The sequence below is a fragment of the Pseudorca crassidens genome, chromosome 7, assembly GCF_039906515.1.
Source record: "Pseudorca crassidens isolate mPseCra1 chromosome 7, mPseCra1.hap1, whole genome shotgun sequence".
Taxonomy (NCBI): domain Eukaryota; kingdom Metazoa; phylum Chordata; class Mammalia; order Artiodactyla; family Delphinidae; genus Pseudorca; species Pseudorca crassidens.
The window spans coordinates 24,149,369-24,175,560 of NC_090302.1; the positions used below are offsets into that span (position 1 = coordinate 24,149,369).

Consider the following 26,192-nt stretch of genomic DNA (forward strand, 5'->3'; position numbering starts at 1 on the left):
TGCTTTTCATTTCAACAAATGAGGGTCTCCTGTGTACCAGGCACAGTGCTCTGGTTTGGTCTCCGTCCCCAAGTAGCTTTCAGTCCCATGAGGGCCTCGTGGCCGGATCACATACTCCGTGTGTACGTACAGAGTACACTGTGGTTCCTTCAGGAAGAGAGCCCTGCAGGAGGCTTGGAAGGTGGAGGCCTGTCGGGGGAAGGGTAGATGGAGATGAACAGAGGAACCAAGGCACAAAGTAGAAAAGTGTGGAGAGGCACTAGCAGTTGATTGGTGTCAGAGGGCCAAGTTCAAAAACCTGGAGCGGCGGGTGACCTCGACCCCATTTAAAGTGCATGAACTTCGTGCTGTCAACACGGCGTCTTTGAAGGCTCTTGAGCGGGAGGCAGGCCTGGTCAGACGTGCATTTTAGAAAGGCCACAGTGATTGTGATGGGGAGAAGGGATGGGGGCAAGACCAAGACTGGGGCTGGGGGTGAAGTGAGGAGGTGTAGCTGTAACAAAACGAAACTAAGGCTGGGCGTTAAACACACACCCCAAAGTATCATCAGCGGTACAAGGAGAAGGACCTGGTCATTAGGCTCAGTGTTGAGAGAGGAGACAGAGATGACTCGTAGGCTGCTACCAAGGATGGGAGGTGGTGACAGTGAATGGTTAGAAGAAGAGTTGGGCTCCCGTGGGGGGACATCTGTGTAGGGTCTCTTGGCTGAGAGGGGCCAGTGGGGCCTCTGGGAGCTTCTTGAGTCTGTAGAGATCTGGCTCCACCAGACAGGTCAGGCTGGAAGCACTGACAGGGGAGAGTCATCAGCATGTGGGTGGGAATTGGACGGTAAGAGGGTTGCCTGTGTCTCAGCGTTGACTGTTCCATCTGTCTGATGCACTGGTGGATTTTTAGTTTAACATGTGCAAGAAACACTTGTTCAAGTTGCCAGCACTAATTAAAAGGATACTAATGTGTAACTGCATATAAGGAATTTCATCGGCGCGTCGGATAGACATATATTGCAGACTCGTTTATCAGGGCTTCTATGGGATAATGAATTATGATGTATTCATTTATAACTACTAACTATTTTTGAGTGCCATAGTAAGATTTGGCTTCTGACTTTTGTATTTACCAAGTTTTAAAAGTTGATCTAAGTCTTTTCAAATTATAAAATCAGTACAGGCTTATTATAGAATATCAGGACAGCAATCAGACAAGTAGAAGGAAGAAAGTAACCTACGGTCCTACCCACAGACAAGCAGAGTTTCTGTCTATGAGTTTGAGTTTTTAAAATGTAGTTCTGATCAGACTCATACACAAATTTTTTTGTATGATTTTCTACTTGGTAATTTTAGTACATATATTCTTTCTGTCATGTTTGTACTTATAAAGAAGGTTTTTAGTGACCAGGTTACTCCCATTCCCTGATACTTCCATTCCTTAGTCACCTTTACTGCTTATTTTTTTTCATTTATATATATATATATATATATATATATATATACACATCTTTATTGGAGTATAATTGCTTTACGTTGTTTTGTTAGTTGCTGCTGTATAACAAAGTGAATCAGCTATATGTATACATATATCCCCATATCCCCTCCCTCTTGTGTCTCCCTCCCACCCTCCCTATCCCACCCCTCTAGGTGGTCACAGAGCACCGAGCTGATCTCCCTGTGCGATGCAGCTGCTTCCCACTAGCTATCTATTTTACATTTGGTAGTGTATATATGTCCATGCTATTCTTTCACTTCGTCCCAGCTTACCCTTCCACCCCCAACCCTGCCCCATGTCCTCAAGTCCATTCTCTACATCTGCACCTTTATTCCTGTCCTGCCCCTAGGTTCTTCAGAACCATTTTTTTTTTTTACATTCCATATATATGCGTTAGCATGCTGTATTTGTTTTTCTCTTCCTGACTTACTTCACTGTGTATGACAGACTCTAGGTCCATCTACCACTTTAGTACTTATTATCTAGTGGGGGCTTGGCATATAATAGGTGCTCAGTAAGTGCAGAATGAAATTGAAGAGCCCCCCCCCCCAATGGACTTTGGCTGAAGGGCAGTCTGCCCATGTGGTCTGAAGGTACTTGTGTTGGAGGTAACCGTCTGTGCTAAATACAATGCTAAGTGCTTCACATCCATATTTTCCTGATACAGTGGTCCTTATGGTCCTTATGGCTTTGGGGAACTTGGAAATGGACTGTCCACTTTGACCAATCTGTATTTCACCAGCTTGCCAAGTTGCATCCACCCTAGAGTTTCTGAGCTGCCAGGAGGTCATACTGTCAGGCTTGGTGGCCCAGCAGTAGATGGCAGGGTGCAGTTAATGGGATGAAAGCATCCATGTCAGACCTGGGGCTGTCAGTCCACCTGAGAGGTTCTTCCTAAGGCCATTGGCACACGTCCTAAATGATTAGACGACGATGAGGCACAGATGTCACCACCTGCCTGCCCCCAAGTGGTGAAGGCATCACCCAGCTCTAGGAGAACCATTTGCCTTGCCCTGCCGCCGAGGCAGACAAGAATACCAGCTGTCATTTGAGCCCTTCTTGGAGAAATTACCTATCTGAGTTGGAACCACAACATTAGTGTAATTTAAGATGCAGTCATTATGTCAGGTACAAAGACAAACTGAAGATGTGGACACAGAAATGGGGAAGTTTTTGTCACATTGTCTCTCCGTGTCCCCTCCTCCCCCCAGCCCATCAGTAAATGCTTCTAGTTCAGCCGCAAAGAAGCCGGTTTGCCTTGGACTATGATCGCTAAGAGCCTCTGTGGGTTTGCACAGTGAAAGCTTGTGTACTTCTTCCCGTGCTTGAGCCTTGAATACGTGTCTTGCGGCAGTTGTCCTTGAATTGATGCCTCATGAGTTGTGTTGCAGTGGCCCTGCTTGGAGGCTCTGCTCTTTGAGAACTAATTTTATGGTTGCTTTGGGAATTATTTCAGGCACAAAGAAGAAGAAGGGAGGAGAAGAATGGGATAGTCATTTGTTGTGTGTCCATGATCTTGTTTCATCTTTGTCAGTCTCCCTTTTGTGGATAAGGCATCAGAGACCCAGGACAGTGAAGTGACTTGCCCAGGTCACACAGGTAGTATATGGTCAAGTTGGTAGTCAAGCCCTCCTGCCTCTGAGCTGTTTCCACCACGCCCCACACCCTTCACAGCTGGGACTCTGGCTGCAGAGTTCAAAGACTGAGCAAAGTGTCCTCTTGCCGGCAGGTTCTTGGAAGGCAGGCAGCAAAGTGTCCCCTTTGCCTGGTCTCGGGGGAACCTCGTCATTGGCTTCTCCCTCCTGTGCTTGATGATGTCAGATGCACAATTAACCCAGTCTTGTGCAGACACACCAGTAAACACAGGGCTCACTTTGGCCCATGGGTGCAATGTGGTTCACATCCAGGAGATCTCTTCCCAGACTGCCCTTCTAGCTTTGCTAGGTCCCTAGCTTCAGGGTGACATCTTGGTCAGAGGTCAGTCGTGGCCCCCAGCCTTGGGAGCCCAGCTCTCACCTTTTCTGGGCAAATATGTCACCATCTTCATCTGTGACTTTGCCCAAGGCGCCAAGCAGCTGCACATCCTGACCCAGACCACCTGGTGGTATCAGGGGTGCCGTCCAGTTGAGAGCTGCAGATGAGGGGCTGCAGTCAGGTGAGGGGACAGTCACTAGGTCCCCGCCCTGTGTCAGACACCGTCTCCTGCAGTCCTCCCACCACCCCTCCGAGTATGGTATTGCCGCTTCCTCTGTGTGGACAGGAACATTTTAACCTCTTCTCCTGCGAGCCAACTGGAGTCCCTTTCCTGAAAGGTGGGCTCTGGGATTGGGGCTCAGAAGCCACTGGAAAGGGCTGCTGGGTCCATAGTGAGTTGCTGTCACTGGGGGTGTTCGGTCATTTGCTGGCTGGTCGGTGGGATGTCGTGTTAAGCAGTGATTCTCAGAGTGTGTTCCCTGGGAACATACTGCATCGGCTGCGTCAGCATCCCCTGGGAACTTGTTAGAAATGCAGGTTTTCAGGCCTTATTCCAGACCTATGGATTTAGAACCTCCGGGGATGGGGGCCAGCAACGTGTGTTCGAACGAGCCCTCCAGGCAATTCTGGCGCATTCGGAAAACCAGTGCTTTTCAAAGTAACGTGTGCACCACCCTCCTGGGGACGTGGTGGGTTTGCTCCAGCAGATCCAGGGTGGGGCCTGCGATTGTGCATGGTGAGCAGGCCCACGCCGCTGGTCTGCGGACCACACTTTGTGCGGCAAGGTATCAGAGGTAATTAGAGTTCATAGCAAACAAGGTACAGAGGAACCCCTGGAGGATTCCTTTTCCTTCTGAGGTCTGCCTCCTGCACTGCCAGGGTGGGGGGAGTGGAGAGAGTGAGCTTTCTCATTCATGTCCTGGAGGAATGGGCCCCCTGTGTCCTCGGGCCCTGCATTCCCAGGGGCACTGGGCAAGAGCCAGGACCAAGCGGCGGCTTCGGGCTTTTTGCTGGGATCGCCTGCGTGGCCGCTGCTCCTTTCTGCACAGCCGGCTCCCTCCCAGCTTCTGCCTGAGTTGCCGCAGTTGCTCCCGGGGCCTTCTCACCCCCTCCTCCCTCACTCCTCACTCCTTCCTTCTCCCTCCTGCCTGATTTTTTCTCCCTGATTTCTGCCTGTACCGAATTCTTGATTGGTCCTCTCCAGCACTGCAGACTCTGGAGTGCTGTTCAGACCTACCCTTGACGAGAGCCTTGTTACATGGAGTTTCTGGGTGGGTCCCCATTGCCTGCAGTTGCCTTTTATTGCAAATTCAGGCACTACAATTTTGTGGGGGAAATGTAATCAGGGCCTCCCTGGGCCAGAGAAATAGTCGGGAGAGGGACAGTCATAACTGAGATGATGGTGTATGGCCCAGTGGGGAGCGCACTGGAGTGATTCATGGGAACTCTGAACGTACATGTGGGGACCGAGTGGGAGTTAAGTCCTCCTGAAAGCGGGGAGTTGGTTATACAGGAGGGGGTACCTGTGCTGTTTACAGTAGGCAAAGTGCCTTTGGACCTGGTGCTGCAATAACCAAAAGCATTCACTGTCTCCTGTTTTCTCCCTTTTATGAAACCTGCAGCCGAGCTTGGGGAGTGCGAGCTTCCAGAACATACACCAGAGCTTGTGTCTGAGTTTCGGTTCATTCCAAATCAGACAGAAGCGATGGAATTTGATATCTTCCAGAGATGGAAAGAGTGCAGGTACCTTGATGCTACCATCTAACATTCTGATGTATGCATTTGGTCATTTGTAAGCATTTGTCAGACTCTTTTATCTCACGGCAGAGTGGCTCTGTTGATGACTATAAAATCGCAGCTCCAGCTCTTCACTTCTTTCCCTCCCGTGCTTCAGTCCTGTTTTTGAAAGGCCCACAGGACATCTCTCTTTCCAGAGATGTACAGTAAAAACCAAGCCATACTCCTGTTTCTTCCGCTGAAGTACAGGGCCTGGTCCCGATTTGCTCGTCGCATAGCCAGGGACGCCATGGCCATCCCAGCCTCCTAACCAAGGCAGAGGGGTGCTGCCTTGACCCACCCGGTCCCACACACCTGGGGCTGTGTCCGTGGCCTGGACTGCTAGGGCAAACCCTTTAGAAATGTGTCCTGGGGTTGCTTACAGGGACACTCATGTTTGAGACCATGTGTTGTACAGAGTTGTATTTCAGGACACGTGGTCACCACAGCTAAATCCAGCCCTGCCACTTCTCTCTTGCTTTGTCCTCTTTCCTCCCTTAGTCACCCTAGTCTAGCAGTTTTATGCCTGGATAACAGGGCCACCGCCTCTCCTCCCGCCCGGCCCATCTTCCCGAAACGCTGCCTGTGCCCAGTCACTCTTGACTCAGAAACCGAGCATGGTTTCCCGTGGTCCCGCAGCCATTCTGGCTCCTTTGCAGATGGAAGATGACAGTAGCACATTCTCGTATCCCATTGAAACAACAACGTAGAAACGGGCGGGCGGGCGTAGAGTCTTGCCCCAGTCCCTGTCACACCCCACCCACGCTCCCTCCTGCACGAAGCCGCGGTGAGCAGCCGGCTGTGTATCCTTCCAGCCTTTCTCCTTCGCGCACGCATGCACGAATCTACACACACAGAGGCGTCTCCCTAAGCGTTCCTATTAGAAGCCCTGTTCTGTCCTCTTTCCGCTCAGTGAACAGTCTGTTCTTGGAGGTCGTGTCATGTTGATGTAAATCGGTAGCCCTCATCCCTTTAATTGCCCCAAGCACCCCTTCATGTGGCCGTGCCCTTCAGGCTTGTGTGGGTGTACGCGTTGCAGTTCACATGTGTCTCGTTGGTTTTTCTAAGGGGAAAGAGCCCTGCCCAGGCGGAACTCTCCTATCTGAATAAAGCGAAGTGGCTGGAAATGTATGGGGTAGACATGCACGTTGTGAGGGTAAGAACCGTGTGCGTTTAAGTAATTGGTTTTCCCGGTGACTGAAAAACGTGTAAACATGTGCAAACTAAGTAATGCGGTGAGGAAACTGTTTTGCATTCTGCTCTGTGACGACCTGTTAGAACCCTCTACCGACTGTGCCTTCGTTTATTTGTAGGGAAGAGATGGCTGTGAATATTCTCTTGGACTGACCCCGACAGGCATTTTAATCTTTGAAGGAGCTAACAAAATAGGCTTATTCTTTTGGTAATTTAGTTTTGTCCTATATTAAAAATGTCTTTTCCTATTTTGTGGTGGAATTATATGTGATGGGTGATTATCGAGGGATATTTGCAACACCCAGATTCATTTTTAAAGCACACGTACTCTTGCATTTGTGGGTGTCTGACAAATGGCAGTGGCGCTTCTGGATAATCACACTTAACGTGAATGAGTGATTCCTTGAGCAAATCTGAGTTTAAACGGTAGAAAGGAAACGGCGGTGTGATGGGTAGACGGCGCTGCTGCAGACTGTGCTTTGAAAATGCTTTCTTTCTGGCCAGGCCCAAAATTACCAAAATGGATTTTAAAAAGAGCAAATTGACGCTGGTGGTGGTGGAGGACGATGACCAGGTAAGCCTTGCCTCCGTCCCTCCGCCTTGCTGTGAGTCATCCTGAGTCAGTGTTACAAATCCCTGCTCACTGGGACCCCTGTGCTTCACCTCCGAGGGCCGGGAACAGGAGCACACGTTCGTGTTCCGCCTGGACAGCGCCCGGACCTGCAAGCATCTGTGGAAGTGCGCCGTGGAGCACCATGCCTTCTTCCGGCTGCGGACGCCGGGAAACAGCAAGTCCAACAGATCGGACTTTATCAGACTGGGCTCTCGCTTCAGGTTCAGGTAGGCACCGTCTTTACAACACGGTCATGTGTCTTGAAGGAGGGGAGCTGTGATGTTTTGGTGAAAGGAGCAGTGGACCTGCATCTGGAGGCTTGGGTTGGACGTCCTGCCCCTGCTTCTTTCTTAGCATCTGACCTTTCGTGGAGTCGCCGGAGCTCTTCTAGCCTCCGCATCCTCACGGATAAGATGAAGCTAATAATCACAAAATTATTAACAGCTGACATTTAGCTGGAACTGTGCTGTCTCATACAGTAGGTGCGAGCTACATGTGGCTATCTAAATTAATTCATGTTCAGTACATTTAAAAATGTGGCTCCTTGGTCTCACTAACCATGCTTCAGGTGCCCGGTACAAGTGAGATGGGGGGCTGCCACATTGGGCCGTGCTGATGTAGAACATGAGCGTCGTTTTGGAAAGCTCTGTCGACCACACTGCCCTAGGGCTTTTCATGTACCAACTCGTCATCCTCCCCATGGCCTTAATGAGATGGGTCCTCAGATTATACCCATTGTACAAATAAGGGAACTAGGTCCGGGGGCGGGTATAGAATCTGTCCAAAGTCACAGCCAGTCAGTGGTAGAGCTGAGATTCAACCCCAGGCTGTCTGGGTCTTATGTCTTATATTTCAACCACTACTCTATCGCCTGTCACACGCCAACATGAAGAAATTTGGTGACAATTAAGAATGAGAGCGGATGTCACTGTGTGTGTGAGTGACCCAGGCTGGGCTCAGGAATATTTGAATCTGAAAAGACCCTGAAGAAAGAGAGGTTTATTCCGATATATTTCTACTTACGTTTCTAAGACCATGTCTCTCAAAGTGCACGAGACCTCCCTGGGTGTTTTTTTAAAATGCGGATTTAGGACCTACATCTCAGGCCTTTGTAATCAGAATCTATGGGGGCTCACGTGTGGCTGTATGAACAAGGCCTGGGGATGTGCATTTAAAATGCACTCCCAGGGTCGATTCCTGAGGCGTGTTTACAGATCTGAGAATTGCTGTTACAAGATCTAAAACTTCACATGGTTTCATAACCTCTTCTCACACATGGCACGTCCTTGAACTCTGTTTAAGATGCCAAACGATTTGTTCATTTCACATTTTTCTGCTGTGCACGGAAACGTCTGTGCACTTGTGTTTAAAGAATCGCTTGGTTTGAATGTATTTTTAAATGCTGCAGAGGGGAGTGGGGGGGACCAAGTCCTTTCTGAGAAAGAATCGACTCATGGGTCCTGCGAAGGAAGGACGGAAGGAAGATGTCATAACTGCGAAGCCTGGCAGAGACGTTGCACGGTGTGCTGACGTCTGCTGTGCTCCAAGTGAGCAGGACCGCACTGTTGAGGTTGCCCAGGCAGGGTTTCCTGTGGGACTTGGTCCAGCCCAGCGTGAGAAGGAAGGGAGTTTGGAGATGAGTTTGCCCCTTGGAGGCAGTCAAAGCAGGTGGCAAGTGGCTCCTTCCATGTGATAAATCATAAGCTGAGGGTGGCTGGAATGAGGCAGTGATAGATCAGACAGAGACAGCATTGCCTCCTGGAAGCTGTAGCTGGACGTTGGGTTGATGGAGAGCCTTGGTGAAAGCAGCAGTGTTTTTCTTGGCATAGCAGGGAAAGCCAAGGTTTAGTTAAGTGGTCATTGATAACAGCCTTTTAAAAGAGTTAAATGCCTACCTAATACGTTTTAGGAAAGGTATTTTATGTGTGAATCAGTGTCCTTAGTCAAATATTCCAAGTACTCAGACCTGCTTGCTTTGTGCAGTCAAGTGGCTGGTACCTAAATTGCAGGTTTTGTCCTTTGGCGGAAATATAATACCGCCTGGATCTGGCAACAGTGATTTTATTTTCAAGCGGAAGGCTAAATTTAGTGTGTGTCTTTGCCAAACGAGTTTGAGATAAGTTGAAATTTACATTGGAGCTCTTGGAAATACAAGTTCACTTCCAAATACGTATAATGTACTGACATTCTGATATTGGTAGCATGCAGTGAAATGTTTGCTTTCCAGTGGCCGGACGGAATACCAGGCTACACATGGCGCCAGGTTACGGAGAACCAGCACCTTCGAGAGGAAGCCTAGTAAACGCTATCCGTCCCGGAGACATTCGACATTCAAAGGTGGTGTGCTTTTCGTTCTGTCTTGGAATTTTACATCACGGTTAAGTTGGTTAATAAGCCCCAAGGAGTTTGGCGAAGCGGTTTGTGAAGGAACTGTCTGCTGTTCTCTGTCATTCTGAAGCTTTTGACAAAACCCCAGTGGGCTTCTCTTGGTGGGAATCAGGCTACTCTCACCATCCAGCTGTCTTTAGTCTTTCCCATTGGATGTGTTCATTTCCTTATCCCCCTTTTCCATATTTCTTTTCTTGTACCTCTTTGCTTCTGTTGGGCCTGGGACCTTAGGGATATCATAGGTAAACATGTTTCTTGCCCGTGGAAGACGATAACATGTCTCGAAGGGAAGAACAGTCCCTTCTCCCCTCCATCTTCCAGTTTCAATTGGGGACATCAGTCTTGCGCTAACCAGAATTCTGACCACTTAAGAGCAGAACCAGAAGTAATTAAAGACTGGACTCGGGGCCCAGAGTCAATCCAAGCACACCGTGTCCTTGAATTTAGCCAGGCCCCAGGATGCTTGCCCTCCCCACCCCGCCCCTTTCCCGAACTCCCCGAGCTTCGTCTGTCATTTACTACTGTGGCCTCACACCTGCATGAGGCCTGGTACCCAGTTACAGGTTCAGTCAGCAGATGAGCAAGCTGGGCTCGTTTCTGTTTAAACCCGGCCTCCAGATCCCATCTCCTAGCTCTCCTTTGTCCACACTTGATTGCTCCTCCATTCAGGACTATCTTGTTCTTTCATAGCAGGACCTCTGCACCTCCCCACCCCACTCTTGTTCCCTCCCATATATCATTGTACTGGCCATTTCATATGTTTTTCTTGTATAACTCAGGACTTAGTGGGCCTTTGTGGGACCTGGCACCTGTGCTTTCCCATCTAGAATCTTTAACCTTGTGTTCCCCACTGTTTCCTTCCTTTTTGAACCAAAGGTACAATAGCGTGGCAGCCAGAAACTCTCCAAAGCCATTCTTGGCTGCTTTCGTGGGGAAAAAATTGCCCAGAGCCCAAGGAATGTGGCCTCACTTTCAAGAAAGACCAGAGGTTGAGAGGGTGGGGCTGGGTCCAGGGAGGGTGACAGGTCCGTGAAGGGTGATTGGTTGCAGGAACTGGGAGTGATGAGTGATGGGGCGGGGCCGGGGTGTGGGGGGATGAGAAAGCTCTCTGTCCCAAGGGCTGTGTTCACCTCCCTGGTGAGCATCATTATGCTTGTGCACGTAGCCAGTTGGGTCAAAGTTGCCCAGAAACACCCCAGTCGAAGGAAGAACTTGCTGGTGGGGCCGTCCAAAGATAGTGCCCCCTCTTGACAGAGTGAGCGCCCAGTCCTTGGAGGGGTACAGGCACCAAGGGAAAGGCGCCGCGGTATGGCTGCTGCCGAGGGGAGGGTGCTTGATGCCCCGAGGTGGCCTTAGAGCTCTTCCAGACTCCAGGCTCCGTGCTTCTCCTCCACTTCCCTTCCTGGTCTTCATCCTCTTTCCCGCCTTTATTTTACTGACATTTTCTCCAGCCAGAGTTCCAGCATCTTTGTGAAACCATTAATGATTTTCCATGCTCCATTTTTCAAAAAACAAAATGGTGTCTAGGTACACAAGCTCTACCTCTGTCCATGGCCCCTTCCGCAGACTCACACCCCGAACCCAGTCGGAGGTGTCTGCCCCGAGCTCCCCTGCACAGGTTACTGCTTGTATTTCAGCCTGTCTTCGATCTTTCACGCCTCTGTCTCTGTCTGTGTCAAGACTGTGAGCTCCTTGAGAGCAGGGACTGTCTGTCTCTGCCTCCTAGGACTCCTGGCCCTGGGAACTAGCTCAGTGAGCATGTTCTGAGTGAATTGGAGGGTGGGGCACAGCGGGAGGTGATTTACTTTTCCTCCAGAAAGGAGAGGTAGCCAAGATGAAGATTCTGCCTCCTGGGGTTGGGACTGCTCTGAGATCACAGGAACCTCTAACCTGAGCATTGGTAACAAGTGGTAAAAATGGTAAAAAGTGGTAAAGCTCTCTAAGGTGTCATACTTTTCTGTTTTTCCCTTAAAGCAAGCAACCCGATGATAGCAGCTCAGTTCTGGTAAGCGCCCCCAGAGTCCGGGTATGGCTCTGCTCTCGAATTACTGTATTTGTTTGCAATGTTGACTTTTTCCTTAATACAGTTAAATCACAGAGTGAAGCACCTGATGGTTTCCTCTCCACCCCCTTTTTCTGCTGCCTGGCTATACCGTCCGCCTGGCTTTCAATAAGTACACAGTAGAATGTTCCAAGACAGTTTGTTTTTTTGGAAAACACAGATGCTTTGTTTGAGTGGCTTTGTGCTTTGTGTATTGTAACAGTGGGTGATAAAGGTGATAGGAATGTGTGTGGCACAGTGTGCTAACGGCACTGCAGGCAGTGATGGGAAAGAAAGGCCGTGCTCTTGAGCAAAAGCTCCCCGAGAACAAAAACTGGATCCGCTCAGTGATGTGCGGGTTTCATGTCATACAACGTAGAAGACCTTTATCAATGCCCAGTGAAATTCCTGTAGGAAGAGAACTTGTCACAAGACTGAAACTCTAGCACCGGTGTCAACAAACTTTTTTTGTAAAGTGCCTGGTCGTAAATATTTTAGACATCGCAGGCTCTGCTCTCTCTCTCAGGACCATTCCACTCTGCCCCCGGAGCATGCAAGCAGCATAGACAGTATGTAAATGAGCGACTCCTGGCGTGTTCTGATTAAACTTTACTCACAAAAGCAGGTGGGCCAGGTTCGGCCCATGGGGCGTGGTTGGCCGCCCCCTTCTCCAGCACAGGTGGCCTTGATATTTCCTGGACATTGGAATCACCTGTTGAGCTTTGAAACCCTCAGCCAGGCCACACCCCAGGCTAATCGAATCAGTCTCCGGGTGAGGACCTGGGCATCTGTGGTTTTAAAGCTCCCAGGTGAGTCTCGTGTGCTGCCCAAGAGGACACTGTCCCACCTGGTGTGTACTTCTCTTTCTCTCCCTGAAACGGTTGTTTTCTTATGTGAGTTTCGACCTCAGTGGACAGCTGTCATGCTAGAGAATCCCAGACTATGTAATTGTTTCGGCCCTTGTGTCCAAGCTCCAGCCACTGGTAGCCCCATCTGGTTAGTCTCTGGTCATCCCAGGCACAGGTCTCAGGCTACCGGGGAGGGTGGTCTTTGAGGTCAGCCTATCTTGGTGCGCTGTACGCCCTGGGCAGTTGGTAGAGTGCGGCGTGTGGAGGAGTGGGTTAGTGATGAGGCATCAGGAGGCCTCCCGCCCAGCCCTGGCATTTCTCTTAACTCAGCTCTGGGGCGGCCTTTTTCTCATCTGAAAACAAAGAGGTCGGGCTAGATCAAGTGTTTTTCGAAATTTTGTAGCTTTTGATTTTGGCCCACTAGGAGAAACCTGCCATGGAAGCCCAGTACAGAGAACAGACCAAAGCGGGACTGCTCTGGGTGACACCGAGCAGGGAGGGCAGGGCTGGCGCCTGCTGCTCACCCACCCCCCGCATCCCACAGGCAGCCCCAAGACACCTCCAAGGACCCTGAGGTCCTGGAGAACGTAGCTGGCCGTTGTATCATGGCTGGAAGCTCAGCCTGGCCCTCTGATGGCAGACGCTGCTTGCAGTGCCATTCACTGGGCGTCAGATGTCTGGCTCTTCCGTCTGGGTTGCTGAAAGTATGCCTGTCAGCATGTCTTGTTTTTAATTCTCAGGGGCTTGTGAGTTACGTTTCTTTCCTTTGCTCTCTAAGGAAGTGATTCTTTTGCTTGTTTGTTTTCCCCTAATAAAATTACATTTTCCTCTTAGCGTCTAGGAGAGATTATATATATTGAGAACCAAAATAAACTAAAACAACAAACCTCCACCACACCCACAAAAAACCACCCAGTAAATATACCCTTTAGGAACAAATGAGCTAATAACCATTGTTCGCAGCTGTTCAGTTGCTCTTCATAGCCTGTGGGGTCCTGGGGGTGGGGAGGGTTTCTATGGGAGCCGGGGACGAAACTGTGCTCTGGGCGCAGAGGTGATGCCAGGAAAATAGCACCTTGCAGAACACTTCGCCCTCCTGGTGAAATGCAGCCGGGGGTGAATCTGGCCCAGAACCTGGCTCTGTGCACTGGCCCTCTAAGAACACTGGAACACAGGGTTATTTAGACCCTAAGCAAGGCTCATAACCATGAAATGTTTTCCTCTCATTTCTGGAGGAGCAGTAAACCTTGATTTTGAACACGCCACCCTAGCAGCCGAGCCCGATGATGGTGCTGGGTTGGTCTGGTTTTTCTGGCAGATGCCGAGCTTGCATATTAAATACATTGTGTTTTGCACCAACCGTCTCCGCCCATACTTTTGACCAGAGTAGTTATACTTCAGATTCTATCAAAATAGGATCATGCATGAGGAGCCTGGAACCTTTCTGCAGGTTCTCAGAGAGCCAGCGTGGCTTGGCGGAAAGGATACTGGCCTAGGGGTTTTGCAAATGTCAATTCCGGTCACGGTGCAGCCATGGGCTAGCTAGCGAGTGTCCTAACTTCTCTGTTAGGCAACCGTTCCTTTATCTATAAAATGAGGTGGTAACATTTATTGACCTCATAGCCTTGTTGTGTGGATTAAATAATAACAGATGTGAAGTTCCCAGTACAGAGCCTTATGTGGAATGAACATTCCAGAGTGGTGGCCACGTCATGGCAGCATTGTTGAGAGCGGTGGGACCCACAGTGGTGTATGCTCAGAAGTGGCTGGTGGCCCTCCCTTGAGCTGGAGAAAGCCCTGGGCATCACTGGAGCTGCCCAGTACCATGGGCCACCCAGCAATGCCAGGGCAGGCCTGGAATGGGAGCTAAAATTATTTAGTTTGCCCAACTGAAAGGACCTCCTTTTTGCCACCAAAATATAACATTATAAGCACGGGTCTGGAATATTACCTACGTGTTTCTATTTGCGAACTCTAAAGTGACGAATGAGGGCTGCTGTTTGGTTTCCCCAGTTATATGTTCATTTAAGCTGCTAGTAACCAAATAGAAATAGTATTTGTAAAAGTTGCTAACAGAGTAGCTAGCACCTAGGATTAGTTTACAACTGTTAAATAAATCAGTAATAATGCCGCTTTACAACCTGTTACATTACAATTTTTCTTTTCTTTTTTTTAGCTCTAAAACAAATCCTGAAGTCCATAATTACCAGGTGAGCTATTGCTTTTAAAGGTTTTCATGTCATACGTCTTAAAGTGTCTAAATTTTCCACACTGAGCAGTCATTGCACTTATAATCAGGTTTGGAAGAAATAACAGCAGTACATGTTTTTTTGAGAAAACAGTAAGAGGAGAGCCTTCTCCCCTGACCCCTGCTTCCTCTTGGTCATCTGAGCTGCCTGTTTTTCTTAACCCTGTACACTGGCAAGCGGCAGGGATATATGTTCTAAGTTTCTGGGTGGTCAAACACAGCCTCTCGGGGGCACTCAAGTGAGGCCATTTTTTGTCCAAGTGTGTTCTAGGCCCAGGGAACATGAGTCCCTGGAGGTGTGCCCCCAGGAGAAGGATGTCTTGGTCACATGTTTGGCAAATGCTGCGTCCTTCATTCCCTTCTTGGATCTTATGGTGCCCGCTGGGATGCCAAAAGTGCTGAAAAATCCTTCAAGGAAGACACATGTTTTATTTTTTTAAATCCAGTGTTTCCGCAAATCATTTGACTGTTGGACAACCTTCCCCCCATAAGAAAATGTGGCTTCCCCCACCACTTCTGTTGGTGGTGTGTTCATTTCCATCAGTGGAATAGTGGTTTCTAGAACCTGCTTTGTAAAGCACTGTGCTAAGGCCTGTTGGCTGCAGAAGGAGTGGAGGTGGGTGTCCATGGCTGGTGTTCTGCTCTTTCACAGGATGACCATCAAGGCCCGAACCCCCTGCCTGCCCACCAGCCACTGCTGTGGTAGCTCTCGCTGGCTGTTCGCAGCCTTCTGTAACCTGGGTCCAGCTTAACTTTTCTACGCTTATTGTCCCTGCTCCTTAGCATACATCATGTGTTCAGTTCTTAGAGAATCACATCATTTTTTTAAAAACATCTTTATTGGAGTTTAATTGCTTTACATTGTTGTGTTAGTTTCTGCTGTATAACAAAGTGAATCAGCTATAGGTATACATATATCCCCATATCCCCTCCCTCTTGCGTGTCTCTCCCACCTTCCCTATCCCATCCCTCTAGGTGGTCACAAAGCACTGAGCTGATCTCCCTGTGCTATGCGGCTGCTTCCCACTAGCTATCTGTTTTACATTTGGTAGTGTATATATGTCCATGCCACTCTCTCAGTTTGTCCCAGCTTACCCTTCCCCCTCCCCGTATCCTCAAGTCCATTTTCTAGTAGGTCTGTGTCTTTATTCCCGTCTTGCCCCTAGGTTCTTCATGACCATTTTTTTTAGATTCCATATATATGTGTTAGCATATGGTATTTGTTTTTCTCTTTCTGACTTACTTCACTCTGTATGACAGACTCTAGGTCCATCCACCTCACTACAAATAACTCAATTTTGTTTCTTTCTATGGCTGAGTAATATTCCATTGTATACATGTGCCACATCTTCTTTATCCATCCATCTGTTGATGGACACTTAGGTTGCTTCCATGTCCTGGCTATTGTAAATAGAGCTGCAATGAACATTGTGGTACATGACTCTTTTTTTTTTTTTTTTTTTGCGGTACGTGGGCCTCTCACTGTTGTGGCCTCTCCCATTGCTGAGCACAGGCTCCGGACGTGCAGGCCCAGCGGCCATGGCTCACGGGCCCAGCCGCTCCACGGCATGTGGGATCTTCCCGGACTGGGGCACGAACCCATGTCCCCTGCATCGGCAGGCGGACTCCCAACCACTGCGCCACCAGGGAAGCCCTATGATTCTTTTTGAATTATGGTTTTCTCAGAGTGTATGCCCAGTAGTGGGATTGCTAGGTCATATGGTAGTTCTATTTTTAGTTTTTTAAGGAACCTCCATACCATTCTCCATAGTGGCTGTATCAATTTACATTCCCACCAACAGTGTAGGAGGGTTCCCTTTTCTCCACACCCTCTCCAGCATTTATTGTTTGTAGATTTTTTGATGATGGCCATTCTGACCGGTGTGAAGTGATACCTCATTGTAGTTTTGATTTGCATTTCTCTAATGATTAATGATGTTGAGCATCCTTTCTTGTGTTTGTTGGCAATCTGTATATCTTCTTTGCAGAAATGTCTATTTAGGTCTTCTGCCTATTTTTGGATTGGGTTGTTTGTTCTTTTTGATATTGAGCTGCATGAGCTGCTTGCATATTTTGGAGATTAATCCTTTGTCAGTTGCTTCATTTGCAAATATTTTCTCCTATTCTGAGGGTTGTCTTTTTGTCTTGTTTATGGTTTCCTTTGCTGTGCAAAAGCTTTGAAGTTTCATTAGGTCCCATTTGTTTATTTTTGTTTTTATTTCCATTTCTCTGGGAGGTGGGTCAAAAAGGATCTTGCTGTGATTTATGTCATAGAGTGTTCTGCCTATGTTTTCCTCTACGAGTTTTATAGTGTCTGGCCTTACATTTAGGTCTTTAATCCATTTTGATTTTATTTTTGTGTAGGGTGTTAGGGAGTTTTCATTCTTTTACATGTAGCTGTCCAGTTTTCCCAGCACCACTTATTGAAGAGGCTGTCTTTTCTCCACTGTGTACTCTTGCCTCCTTTATCAAAAATAAGGTGACCATATGTACGTGGGTTTATCTCTGGGCTTTCTGTCCTGTTCCATTGATCTATATTTCTGTTTTTGTGCCAATACCATACTGTCTTGATTACTGTAGCTTTGTAGTATAGTCTGAAGTCAGGGAGCCTGATTCCTCCAGCTCCATTTTTCTCTCTCAGGATTGCTTTGGCTATTCGGGGTCTTTTGTGTTTCCATACAAATTGTGAAAATTTTTGTTCTACTTCTGTGAAAAATGCCATTGGTAGTTTGATAGGGATTGCACTGAATCTGTAGATTGCTTTGGGTAGTAGAGTCATTTTCACAATGTTGATTCTTCCAACCCAAGAACATGGTATATCTCTCCATCTATTTGTATCATCTTTAATTTCTTTCATCAGTGTCTTATAGTTTTCTGCATACAGGTCTTTTGTCTCCTTAAGTAGGTTTATTCCTAGATATTTTATTCTTTTTGTTGCAGTGGTAAATGGGAGTGTTTCCTTAATTTCTCTTTCACATTTTTCATCATTAGGTATATAGGAATGCAAGAGATTTCTGTGCATTAATTTTGTATCCTGCTACTTTACCAAATTCATTGTTTAGCTCTAGTAGTTTTCTGGTAGCATCTTTAGGGAGAATCACATCACTGTTGCCCCATAATTTTTTCCCACTGTTCCTTGGCCCACACTTGTCTGCTGGGAAGCTGTCACCTCCACAAAGCCTTCTCTCAGCCCCTTGATTAGAAATCACCAGCACCAGTGGTTCTCAGCCCTGCTGCATGTTAGAACCATCTGGCAAGCTTTAAAAAAATAATTGGTGCTTGGGCCTCAGCCTGGACTGGTTGAATCAGAAACTCTAGGGTGGGTGGGATCTGGGTATTGGCAAGCTGCAGTGCCTCTCTAAGGTGGTTCTGATGAGTGGCCAGGTGGGGGCCCTGAGCTAATGATGTGTCCCTGGCTTCCCGGGTTATCGTGTGCTGAGAGGCAGCACCCATGTCTGATGACCCCCTAACATGGTGGCCAGCTTTCTTGTCCTGGGTGGGTGTGAATGTCCAAGGGACACTCCTCCCCTGAGTTTCTCTGCCCTATCGCCAGTCTGGTTTTGAATGTCACAATAAAACTACTCCATGATGAGTTCACTTTGGAGCCTTATTCTAATCCGTCTCTTTCTGGATCTAATCAGTCTCATTACTGTAGATATTAACTCCTTAGTTGGGGGCAGGGATCCCAGTGTACATTATCTCTATGAGACCTCCAAATTATGTTTCCGAAGAATTTTGTGAAATCGTCTTCTGTACATGAAGTCTTATTCCCAATGCGCAGAGCCTGGACGTGACTTCCGAGTTGTAGGGAATGAGTGTAAAAAGTGCTTTGCACCTGGAAGGGGAAAGGCCAGCTTTCCTGATCTCCTTGCTGCTGCCTTTGGGTTCTTGAATCTTCTTAGTCAGAGTTTTTGTTTTTTTTTTTTTTTTTTGGTCGGACTTTCAGGTGTGAGTGGCTAGAATGTTGTTGATGGGTGATTAGTGCTTGAAGGGGAGAAAAAAAAATAAAATAAACGAAGCAAAACATTCCCAGCTCAGCGCTGCCGTTGCCCCAGCAGCCTCGCAGGTAGAGGGAACGTCGAGGCGATTGTTCGTTGAAATCAAATCCATGACAACTGTCACCTGGATGTTGTTCTTCTCTTAACATCTTTGGCAACCACTGGCCCTCTGCTCCTTGCCAGCCTTTAGAGGTGCCATGATGGGAGTACATTGACCAGGAAGAGAACATCCTGATAGGTGGCCCGGTAAGCATCTGAGCGCTGAGAAAGGTTTCCAGGAAGGTGGTATTGCATCCTTGGTGTTACTGTGAGCTCAGCAAGCTTAACCGAATGCAAAGGACGGATTGCTGTGTCCTTGATGGGAGCACTATTGGCATTTGGAGAGGGGCAGTTCTTCATTGCTTGCGACTGTCCTTAGAGTTACAGGAGGTTTAGCTTCCCTCTTCTCTGCCCAAGAGTTACAGGTAACCCTCCAGTCATTGTGACTAGCAAAACTGCACATACTCATTTCCAGTTGTCCCCAGGGGGATGTAACGGTCCTGGTTGAGAACCATGTGGGTTAACATTAAAAAATACTCCTTGACAGCTTTAGAGGGTGTATAAATTACCAAAGGAGACCAGGGAAGGTTCTGGAATATCCTCCTTCCAAGTCTCTATGGATAAGGTGCCCACCTCTCTCCAATGCATCTGATTTGGTTGTGTTTGAAGACAAGGTATATAGAATAGAAGGTCCACTTCTATGCTAGATTACTCTCTTTTGTTCAAGAGCCAGTTGGTGGAGCCTCTTTTGGGGCCTTGGCTGTATGGCCAAAACGCCTGAAACGGTTCAGCTTTGGGCAAATCATCTATCACCTCTGGGTTTCTGTATCCCCTAAGAGAGAGAAATATGAAGCGACTATTTCCAGGAGATTCTAAAGCCCTAGTCAGCTTTCAGATTCTGCCACTGAAATGTTTTCTCCAGGTTCCTCTTTCCAGTAGGATGTCCTCTGGGGGCTGCGGAATTGCCGACAGGCATCCTTGAAGGAGAGGGGTCACTGGAATACAGAAGAGTCAGTGAGGGCATCTCAGGTCCATGAAAATGGAATGAACAGAATTGCTGAGAATTTTTCATAATAGAGAATGGACTTCTGCTTCTTAACCAGAACAGCAGGGAAGAAGAAGAAGGGGAAGAAATAATTAAAAGAATAATGGTGGCAAGCCTGTGGTGACTTAAATGTCAGGAGAACCTAATTTGCCCCATAGAAAATTTAGCCTTGAAGAGCCCCAGGGCTTCTGACACAGTCTGGGACCGCTGCCCTCTGCAGGCCAGAAGTGGACTGGCAGGCAGCCTGCCACCCACCCAGGCCAGCCTTATATCTTCACCCCGGGCCGTTTTGTGAGTCATCAGTCTGGATCCATTTTCTCATGTTAAAATGGGCAGACTACTTCTTTCCTTCTGTTTTATCAGGATAATGGTGCCCTGGATGGTTTGGGGTTTTGTTTGTTTGTTTCCGGGGCCGGGCGGGGGTGTGGGGGGTGTGGGGGGTGTGTTTTGTTTTGGATCACATTTTAGAAAAAATTTTTTTAACAAGAGAGAAAGAGTTCGCCCGGAGTCCTGCTGCCTTGGCATCCTCTGTTCAGTCCTTGTCTGTTGGCAGATGTAACTGTTTACACACAGTTGTTGTCATTTTCAGCAACGACAGAAATTGTTTCTAAGGAATAAATTACCGTCATTCTCTCCGTCTCTCTGGCCCCTTCCGTGGGTTCCCTTGGGAGAGATGAATATTGCCTTGCCTGGGCGCCCTAGGGCACCCTTTCAAGGCAGATGCCTTCCGCTTTCTTCTTGGAGGGCAGCCCCCAGCCTTTGTCATGGGGGAAACGTGATATCCTGGGAAACGTGCGCTCCCCCAGCCAGGGTTCAGTAAGAGCCTCTCCATTCACAGCCGGTGAAGACCATTGAAAGCAAAGGGCATCTAATAATCGAGTTTGGTGTTTTATTTCTAGCCTCAGTATCACCCCAATCTTCACCCCAGCCAGCCTCGGTGGCACCCGCACTCTCCAAACATCAGGTAAGTACCTGAGCTCACAGAGCCGTCCTTTCCCAAGCTCTCCTTTTCTACTTAGTTATGAATTGAAATTCTGTATCAGAAACAACTGTTAAAGAGTTGTCTTGTCCCGGAAGAGATGAATAACTTGCAAAGCAAAATAAGCCGGTGATGGGTCTGGATTTACTAAAGTTATGCTTGACGAAATAAAAATGAACTGGGTGGGGTTTTTTGTTTTGTTTTGTTTTAGTCACTCTAACCTCAGATATTTTGGGTTTGGTTTTATGTTTGAAATGTTACTTAAAATTTCGAAGTAACGTTTTCCTGTCCTGAGAATTCATTTACTAAAAATAAGACTAAGGCTCAGGGACTTTTGTTGTGGGATTATTTTTTTTTTTGGTTGTGGGATTTTTTTTTTTTTTTTTTTGGTTGTGGGATTTTTTTTTTTTTCAGGGATGGGGTGGAGGGTTGCTTTTTGTGGTGACGGATCTTTTTCTAAACCTAGGGGTCGGTAAACTTTCTGTAAAGGGCCAGATAGTCAATATTTTCAGCTTTGTGGTCTCTGTCACAGCTACTCAACTCTGCCATGGTAGCTTGAAAGCAGCCACAGGCGATACAGAAGTGAATGGGCCTGATTGTGTTCCCATAAAGCTTATTTATGAAAATAGACAGTGTGGGATTTAGGCTGAGGGCCGTGTTTACCCACCTCTGCCCTAACCTACCACAGCCCTTCCTAAGTAAACTGGCACCTGCCTTGTTGCATTTACGGTTAAGCTTGAGATTGTTTTTAATGCCAGCTTTGTAAAGGCAAACGTTCCTTTCATGATTTGAATTTCAGATCAGTCTTAATTGGTGTTTATGTGTGAAGCTCTTTCAGAAACATAGTTGGTGAATTCAGTTTGCAGAAAGTTATTTCTTAGCGAGATTGCTAGCCTTGCTCCTCGAGAAAGTGCGGCGAATGGAGTGATGGGAATAAATCCATTGAGAACAGGGCAAATGAGAGCAGTTAGTTCTTGATAGTTCCTACCAAGTTTGCTGGGGATCCTGTAGGACAACAGTGCAGTTTGATCATAAGCACTTGATATTCATGTAACATTTAAAAGCAAGTAAAACTAGTGAAGTAATACTTCTAAATGTTTCTGTGTTGCAAAGGCCGTTTCTTTTCCAGACATGAGACACAGAGAGATCTATAGAAATGCTTTTCAATTTAACCTTGTGTTTACAAAATTGAACACTTATTTTTGCCTGTTTTACCATATTGGTTTCCTTGTGAGGCAGACCTGGCTGGGAATGCTAGGGAGGCTGGACCGGTGCTGCTCGCAGGTGGCCCTGCTGCCTGGCAGTATCAGTGTCACCTGCAAACTTGTTCATGCAGAGTCCCAGCCCCACCCCAGACCTGCTGCATCAGAATCTCTGGGGGTGGTTCCCAGCATATTGTGCTTTATCAGACTCTCCAGGAAAGGAGAATTATTTGGTCCAGCACTTTTGGAAAATGCTGCTTGAGGCGTTCGCAGTGTCCGTTCACATGGCAACAGTTCTTGAGAATTCCCGTAGAAAAGGAACCGTTTTCACCACCGCCTCGCTTTCCCCAGACCGACTTGATCATCAGACACCCTTTGAGGGATGATGGTACAGCCAAGGGCAGAGCTGTTCTCAACTTGGAAGTTGATAGAGGACCCACATCTGAATTTTTTAAATACTTGAAAGTAGGAAACCCATTCATTTCCATCTGAAAGCCATCCCCATTTATGTGGTTCATGGTTTTTCTTGTCCGTTTCCTTTGTGCTTGTGTTGTTTCACTCACCTCTCTGCATTGTCTTCATACCCCCACTGACCACTCACTCTGCGAACAAAACAGGCCATCCTTTCAGGATGACAGGCCGCATTGGAAAGCATCGGCCAGTGGAGATGACAGCCATTTCGATTATGTCCACGACCAGAACCAGAAGAACTTAGGAGGAATGCAAAGTATGATGTATCGAGATAAACTCATGACTGCACTTTGAGAGACTGAAGCGTCTTACTTCCATTCACCGTCATAGTTTCGTTACATCCCATGGAAAGTGTCTTGGCATCCCGTGGACGTGTTTGTAGAAATGTCTTCTAGGAATAGTTCTGAAAGGTGTTTTCCGTGTCTGTGTAAATATTTGAAAATAACCCCAGTAGGTAGCCCTAACTTACTGACTGCATTCTCAAAAAATGAAGGTAGTTAAAGGCTCAGGAATCGTTCTGATATTGTGATTTTAAAATTGGAGTATAAGTCTGTGTTTATCGTATTGCTGTGTACCTGTTGTTTCTTTGTTATTTAATGAATGGGACCAAAGAAAACCAGAAAAACTTGGGAAGATCGCTCCGTAGAGAGTACCATATATAGTACAGTGGTGGGAATTGAGGTCACTGGGGGCCCAGCCTCTGCCATTGTGTGATCTTGGACAGACCATCTCCCCTCTGTTGGCCTCATTTTCCCCGTCTGAAAAGAGCAAGTTGGACTAAACGATCACAAGGTCCTCTCTAGCTCTACAGTTCTGTGATCTATCAACGTTTCATATTCTTAGGCTGAGGACATAACATTCACACCTTCTTTAACAGAGGGTTACCTCTTTCAAAAGCTGAATAAAGTATATAACATGTTAAAGGTTATATCAATACAGGGAGATTTTGAATTTCCTATCTTAAAGCAGTTTAGTCATTTTGAATTCTCGCAGGTTTATTAATCAGAAATCACATAGCCTTTATTTTTATAGAAGTTGCTGCTCAAGTACAAGAATAATTTTTTAATGTCTTAACGATTGGTGCTGCTAACTTGCGTGCTTTCAGAAGACATAATTATGAATGCACACTGTCAATATATAGAGTTCAAGGGTTGGTTTTTATCCTAGGCTTCATTCTTTTAAGAAGCAACATGCAATATGAGATGCATTTATGGCTCAAATTGAAGCGTGTAAAATTTTAGTGAAGTTGTGCCAAAGCATCCCGTGCAAGAGGATAGGAGGGTGTTGCACAGTCTTTCTGTAGAACCAGAAATCAGTACGTTGCCTTTTAGGGTAGAACTCGTACCAAACTCTTTCTTTCCCGCCCCCATTTCAAGCCCCCGAGTAAGACCTTTTTTTCCTCCTGTTAGGTAGGCCTGAGATACTTTCCTTAGTATTTTTGTGAAATCAATTCTTGTGCCATTTTTTATATATATAATTGTAATTTGGCCCTTTTAAGCCTTTTTTAAAAAAAATGTGTTTCCCTCCCTTATTGCCAAAATCTGACCTTTTTTTTTTTTTTTTTGGTTACCACAAAAATCTATCCAGAAGGAGGGAATCAGCTGCACACCGTGCACAGTGGAGTTGATCACCTATAAATGCTCCCTAAGATACATGTTTACAGGTGTATTTCCTTTTAGCAGATGTTTTGGTCCTCAGTTTACGTGCTGCATACAGATAATTGTGTTCTGAATCTTTTGATTTCATTGATACATTTTTACAAATGTGTTTGTGAGGAATAAAGATTAGTCTTACTTTTTTTTTTTTTTTTGACTCCATCTTCCTTTTATGCTGCACAAGAGGTATCATTTGTGGATGAAGTAGGTGATGGGACTTTGGAAGTCTGAAGGTGAACATTCAGTTAGGTGGCATGGAGCAAACTCATCCTGGAATGAGGTTGCTCTTAGGAAGGGTGGCCCTTTTTGTAGACTCCGTGGCTGAGGTGTTTATTCATCTGGGGCAGCTTTGGTGAAGGTTCTGATCACAGGTGGCAGTGGGGCTCCCGCTGTAACAGTCCTGTGGTGAGGGTGGGTGTTTGCCCTGGTGATTGCTGCTGTCCCGGGAGAGAGACCTCCAAACCTGTGTCTGTGGCCTCCTGGAGATTGTGTACGCTTATCTAATAACCTCTAATAAATACCTTTCTGCCTGAAGTACCCTGAGTGGATTCAATTGTCTGCAACCAAGAGGTCTAACCAGTGTGCATACATGTTAATTGTTAAAGGAAGCGTACGGTTTTCATCCTTCAACTTGGCGGACCTTTCTCTACTGCATTTGACAGCGGTGACCACTCACTCACAGCTTCTTGAAACTAATCTCTTGATTTCTGTGATCTCTGCTTCTCTAGCCCTTGGACTTTTTCTTCTGTCTTTGTCACAGCCTCTTCTGTCTTCCTGTTAAATATTGGTGTTCTCCCAGGGTTCTTCCTCTGCCCACTGCTTTTCTCCCTGATCACAGTCTACCTGCCCTTCTCATCTTGTCAAGATTTTATAAGTACTGTTGACTCTGAAGCTATTATCTCTAATGCAAACTACTCTGTGAGGTTTTATACTGACATTTCAACCTCTATATCCTTGTACACCTCAGACGTCACATGGCAAAACTTAAATTCATCCTCTTTTACTGAAAAAAACAAACCACAATAACTTCACTTGAATTCTCTTCTTTCTCACCAGGGTAAGCATTTATACATCATCCACAGCTCCTCTCCCTTTTGCCGCCCATGTCCAGGCAGTCCTCAGGTCTGTTCTGCTTGCCTCCTTAGTATTTGTATGTAGCCCTTCCTCCCTCCTTATCAACACTGATCTTGGAGTAGCATCTTCTGTCTGGCACTGATCTCTCTGACTCCAGTCTCCCGACGAGCTCATTCTCCTCGCAATCACTGGAGTGATCTTTCTAGAACACCGTCTGATTGCGTCCTTGCAGTGCTTGATATCTGCCGGGGTTCTCCATGACCCACAAGATGAAGTCCAAGGCCTTCTCTGGAATTCCCCAGCTATCTGCTCCTGTCCTGTTGCTCTAGCTAGCGTATTTTTCCCCCATTTCTCACCCTCCTGTTTAAACTCCTACAACACCAAACTGCTTGTAGTTCCTGGCATTCACCATACCCTGCTGTTACTCCCATCTGTGCCTTTGCAAATACTGTTCCTTCTGCCGAAAATGCTGTCACTCCCATCCTCTTTACCCAACTCCTGCTCATCCCTTAAGCCTCTGCTCAGACGCTGGCTATCTTCTCCCAGGGACTCTGACTGCCTCCACCCGCCTCTGCAAATTGGGCTAGTTCCTGTGCTCTGCTCCTCTACTTCCCCAGCCCCCGTGTGTATCTATGATGTATTCACTATTTTGTGTTAAAACTGCCTTTCTTATTCATCTCATCTTGGAGGCTGTACGTTCCTTAAGTGTAAGCTTTGTGTCACACTCTCCTTTGTTCCCCGGTGCCTGATGAGTAGCAGGTGCTCAATGAATGTCTGCTCAGCAGATGAATTATTCTGCATTCATTCTAAAGGAAACATCTAACCAGATGGCAGGCAGGAACACATCACTTCTGAGCTGGTCTGAAGGTATCTGAACAACTGTATCCAGCTGGGAGCATCATCTTTTGAGCAGGACTTTGCCCACCACGTGCGTTCTGGATTCATCTGCTAAATGTGAATATTATTCACTGTGCCCACGGCGTTCTCATGGGAGGCTTCGCTATAATTTTGAGTGGGGCAGACGACGGTCCAGCCATGTGATACTGGAAACGCCGGTAGGTTGACACTGATCCACAGAAACGTACAGGGGCTAGTAGCCAGATGTGCGCTTCAAACTCTGCACGTGTCACTTCACTTGATCTTCCCAACTGCTCTGTGAGGTGGG

The 26,192-nt window shown here is 47.1% G+C and overlaps 1 protein-coding gene across 4 annotated transcripts in view; it reads left to right on the forward strand.

Annotated features, from left to right (window-relative positions):
- EPB41L4B (erythrocyte membrane protein band 4.1 like 4B) overlaps window positions 1-26,192 on the forward strand; it is a 144,198-nt gene that overhangs the window by 57,561 nt on the left and 60,445 nt on the right. For 3 of the 4 annotated variants that reach the window (XM_067743708.1, XM_067743710.1, XM_067743709.1), the window contains exons 7-15: window positions 5,079-5,199; window positions 6,301-6,388; window positions 6,546-6,634; window positions 6,931-7,000; window positions 7,097-7,266; window positions 9,267-9,376; window positions 11,402-11,432; window positions 14,493-14,526; window positions 20,546-20,610. In XM_067743708.1, the coding sequence (XP_067599809.1) occupies window positions 5,079-5,199; window positions 6,301-6,388; window positions 6,546-6,634; window positions 6,931-7,000; window positions 7,097-7,266; window positions 9,267-9,376; window positions 11,402-11,432; window positions 14,493-14,526; window positions 20,546-20,610 (778 nt within the window). Of the gene's footprint in view, window positions 1-5,078; window positions 5,200-6,300; window positions 6,389-6,545; window positions 6,635-6,930; window positions 7,001-7,096; window positions 7,267-9,266; window positions 9,377-11,401; window positions 11,433-14,492; window positions 14,527-20,545; window positions 20,611-22,444; window positions 24,488-26,192 lie in introns of those variants that run through there. The other variant, XM_067743711.1, reaches the window with a different exon arrangement.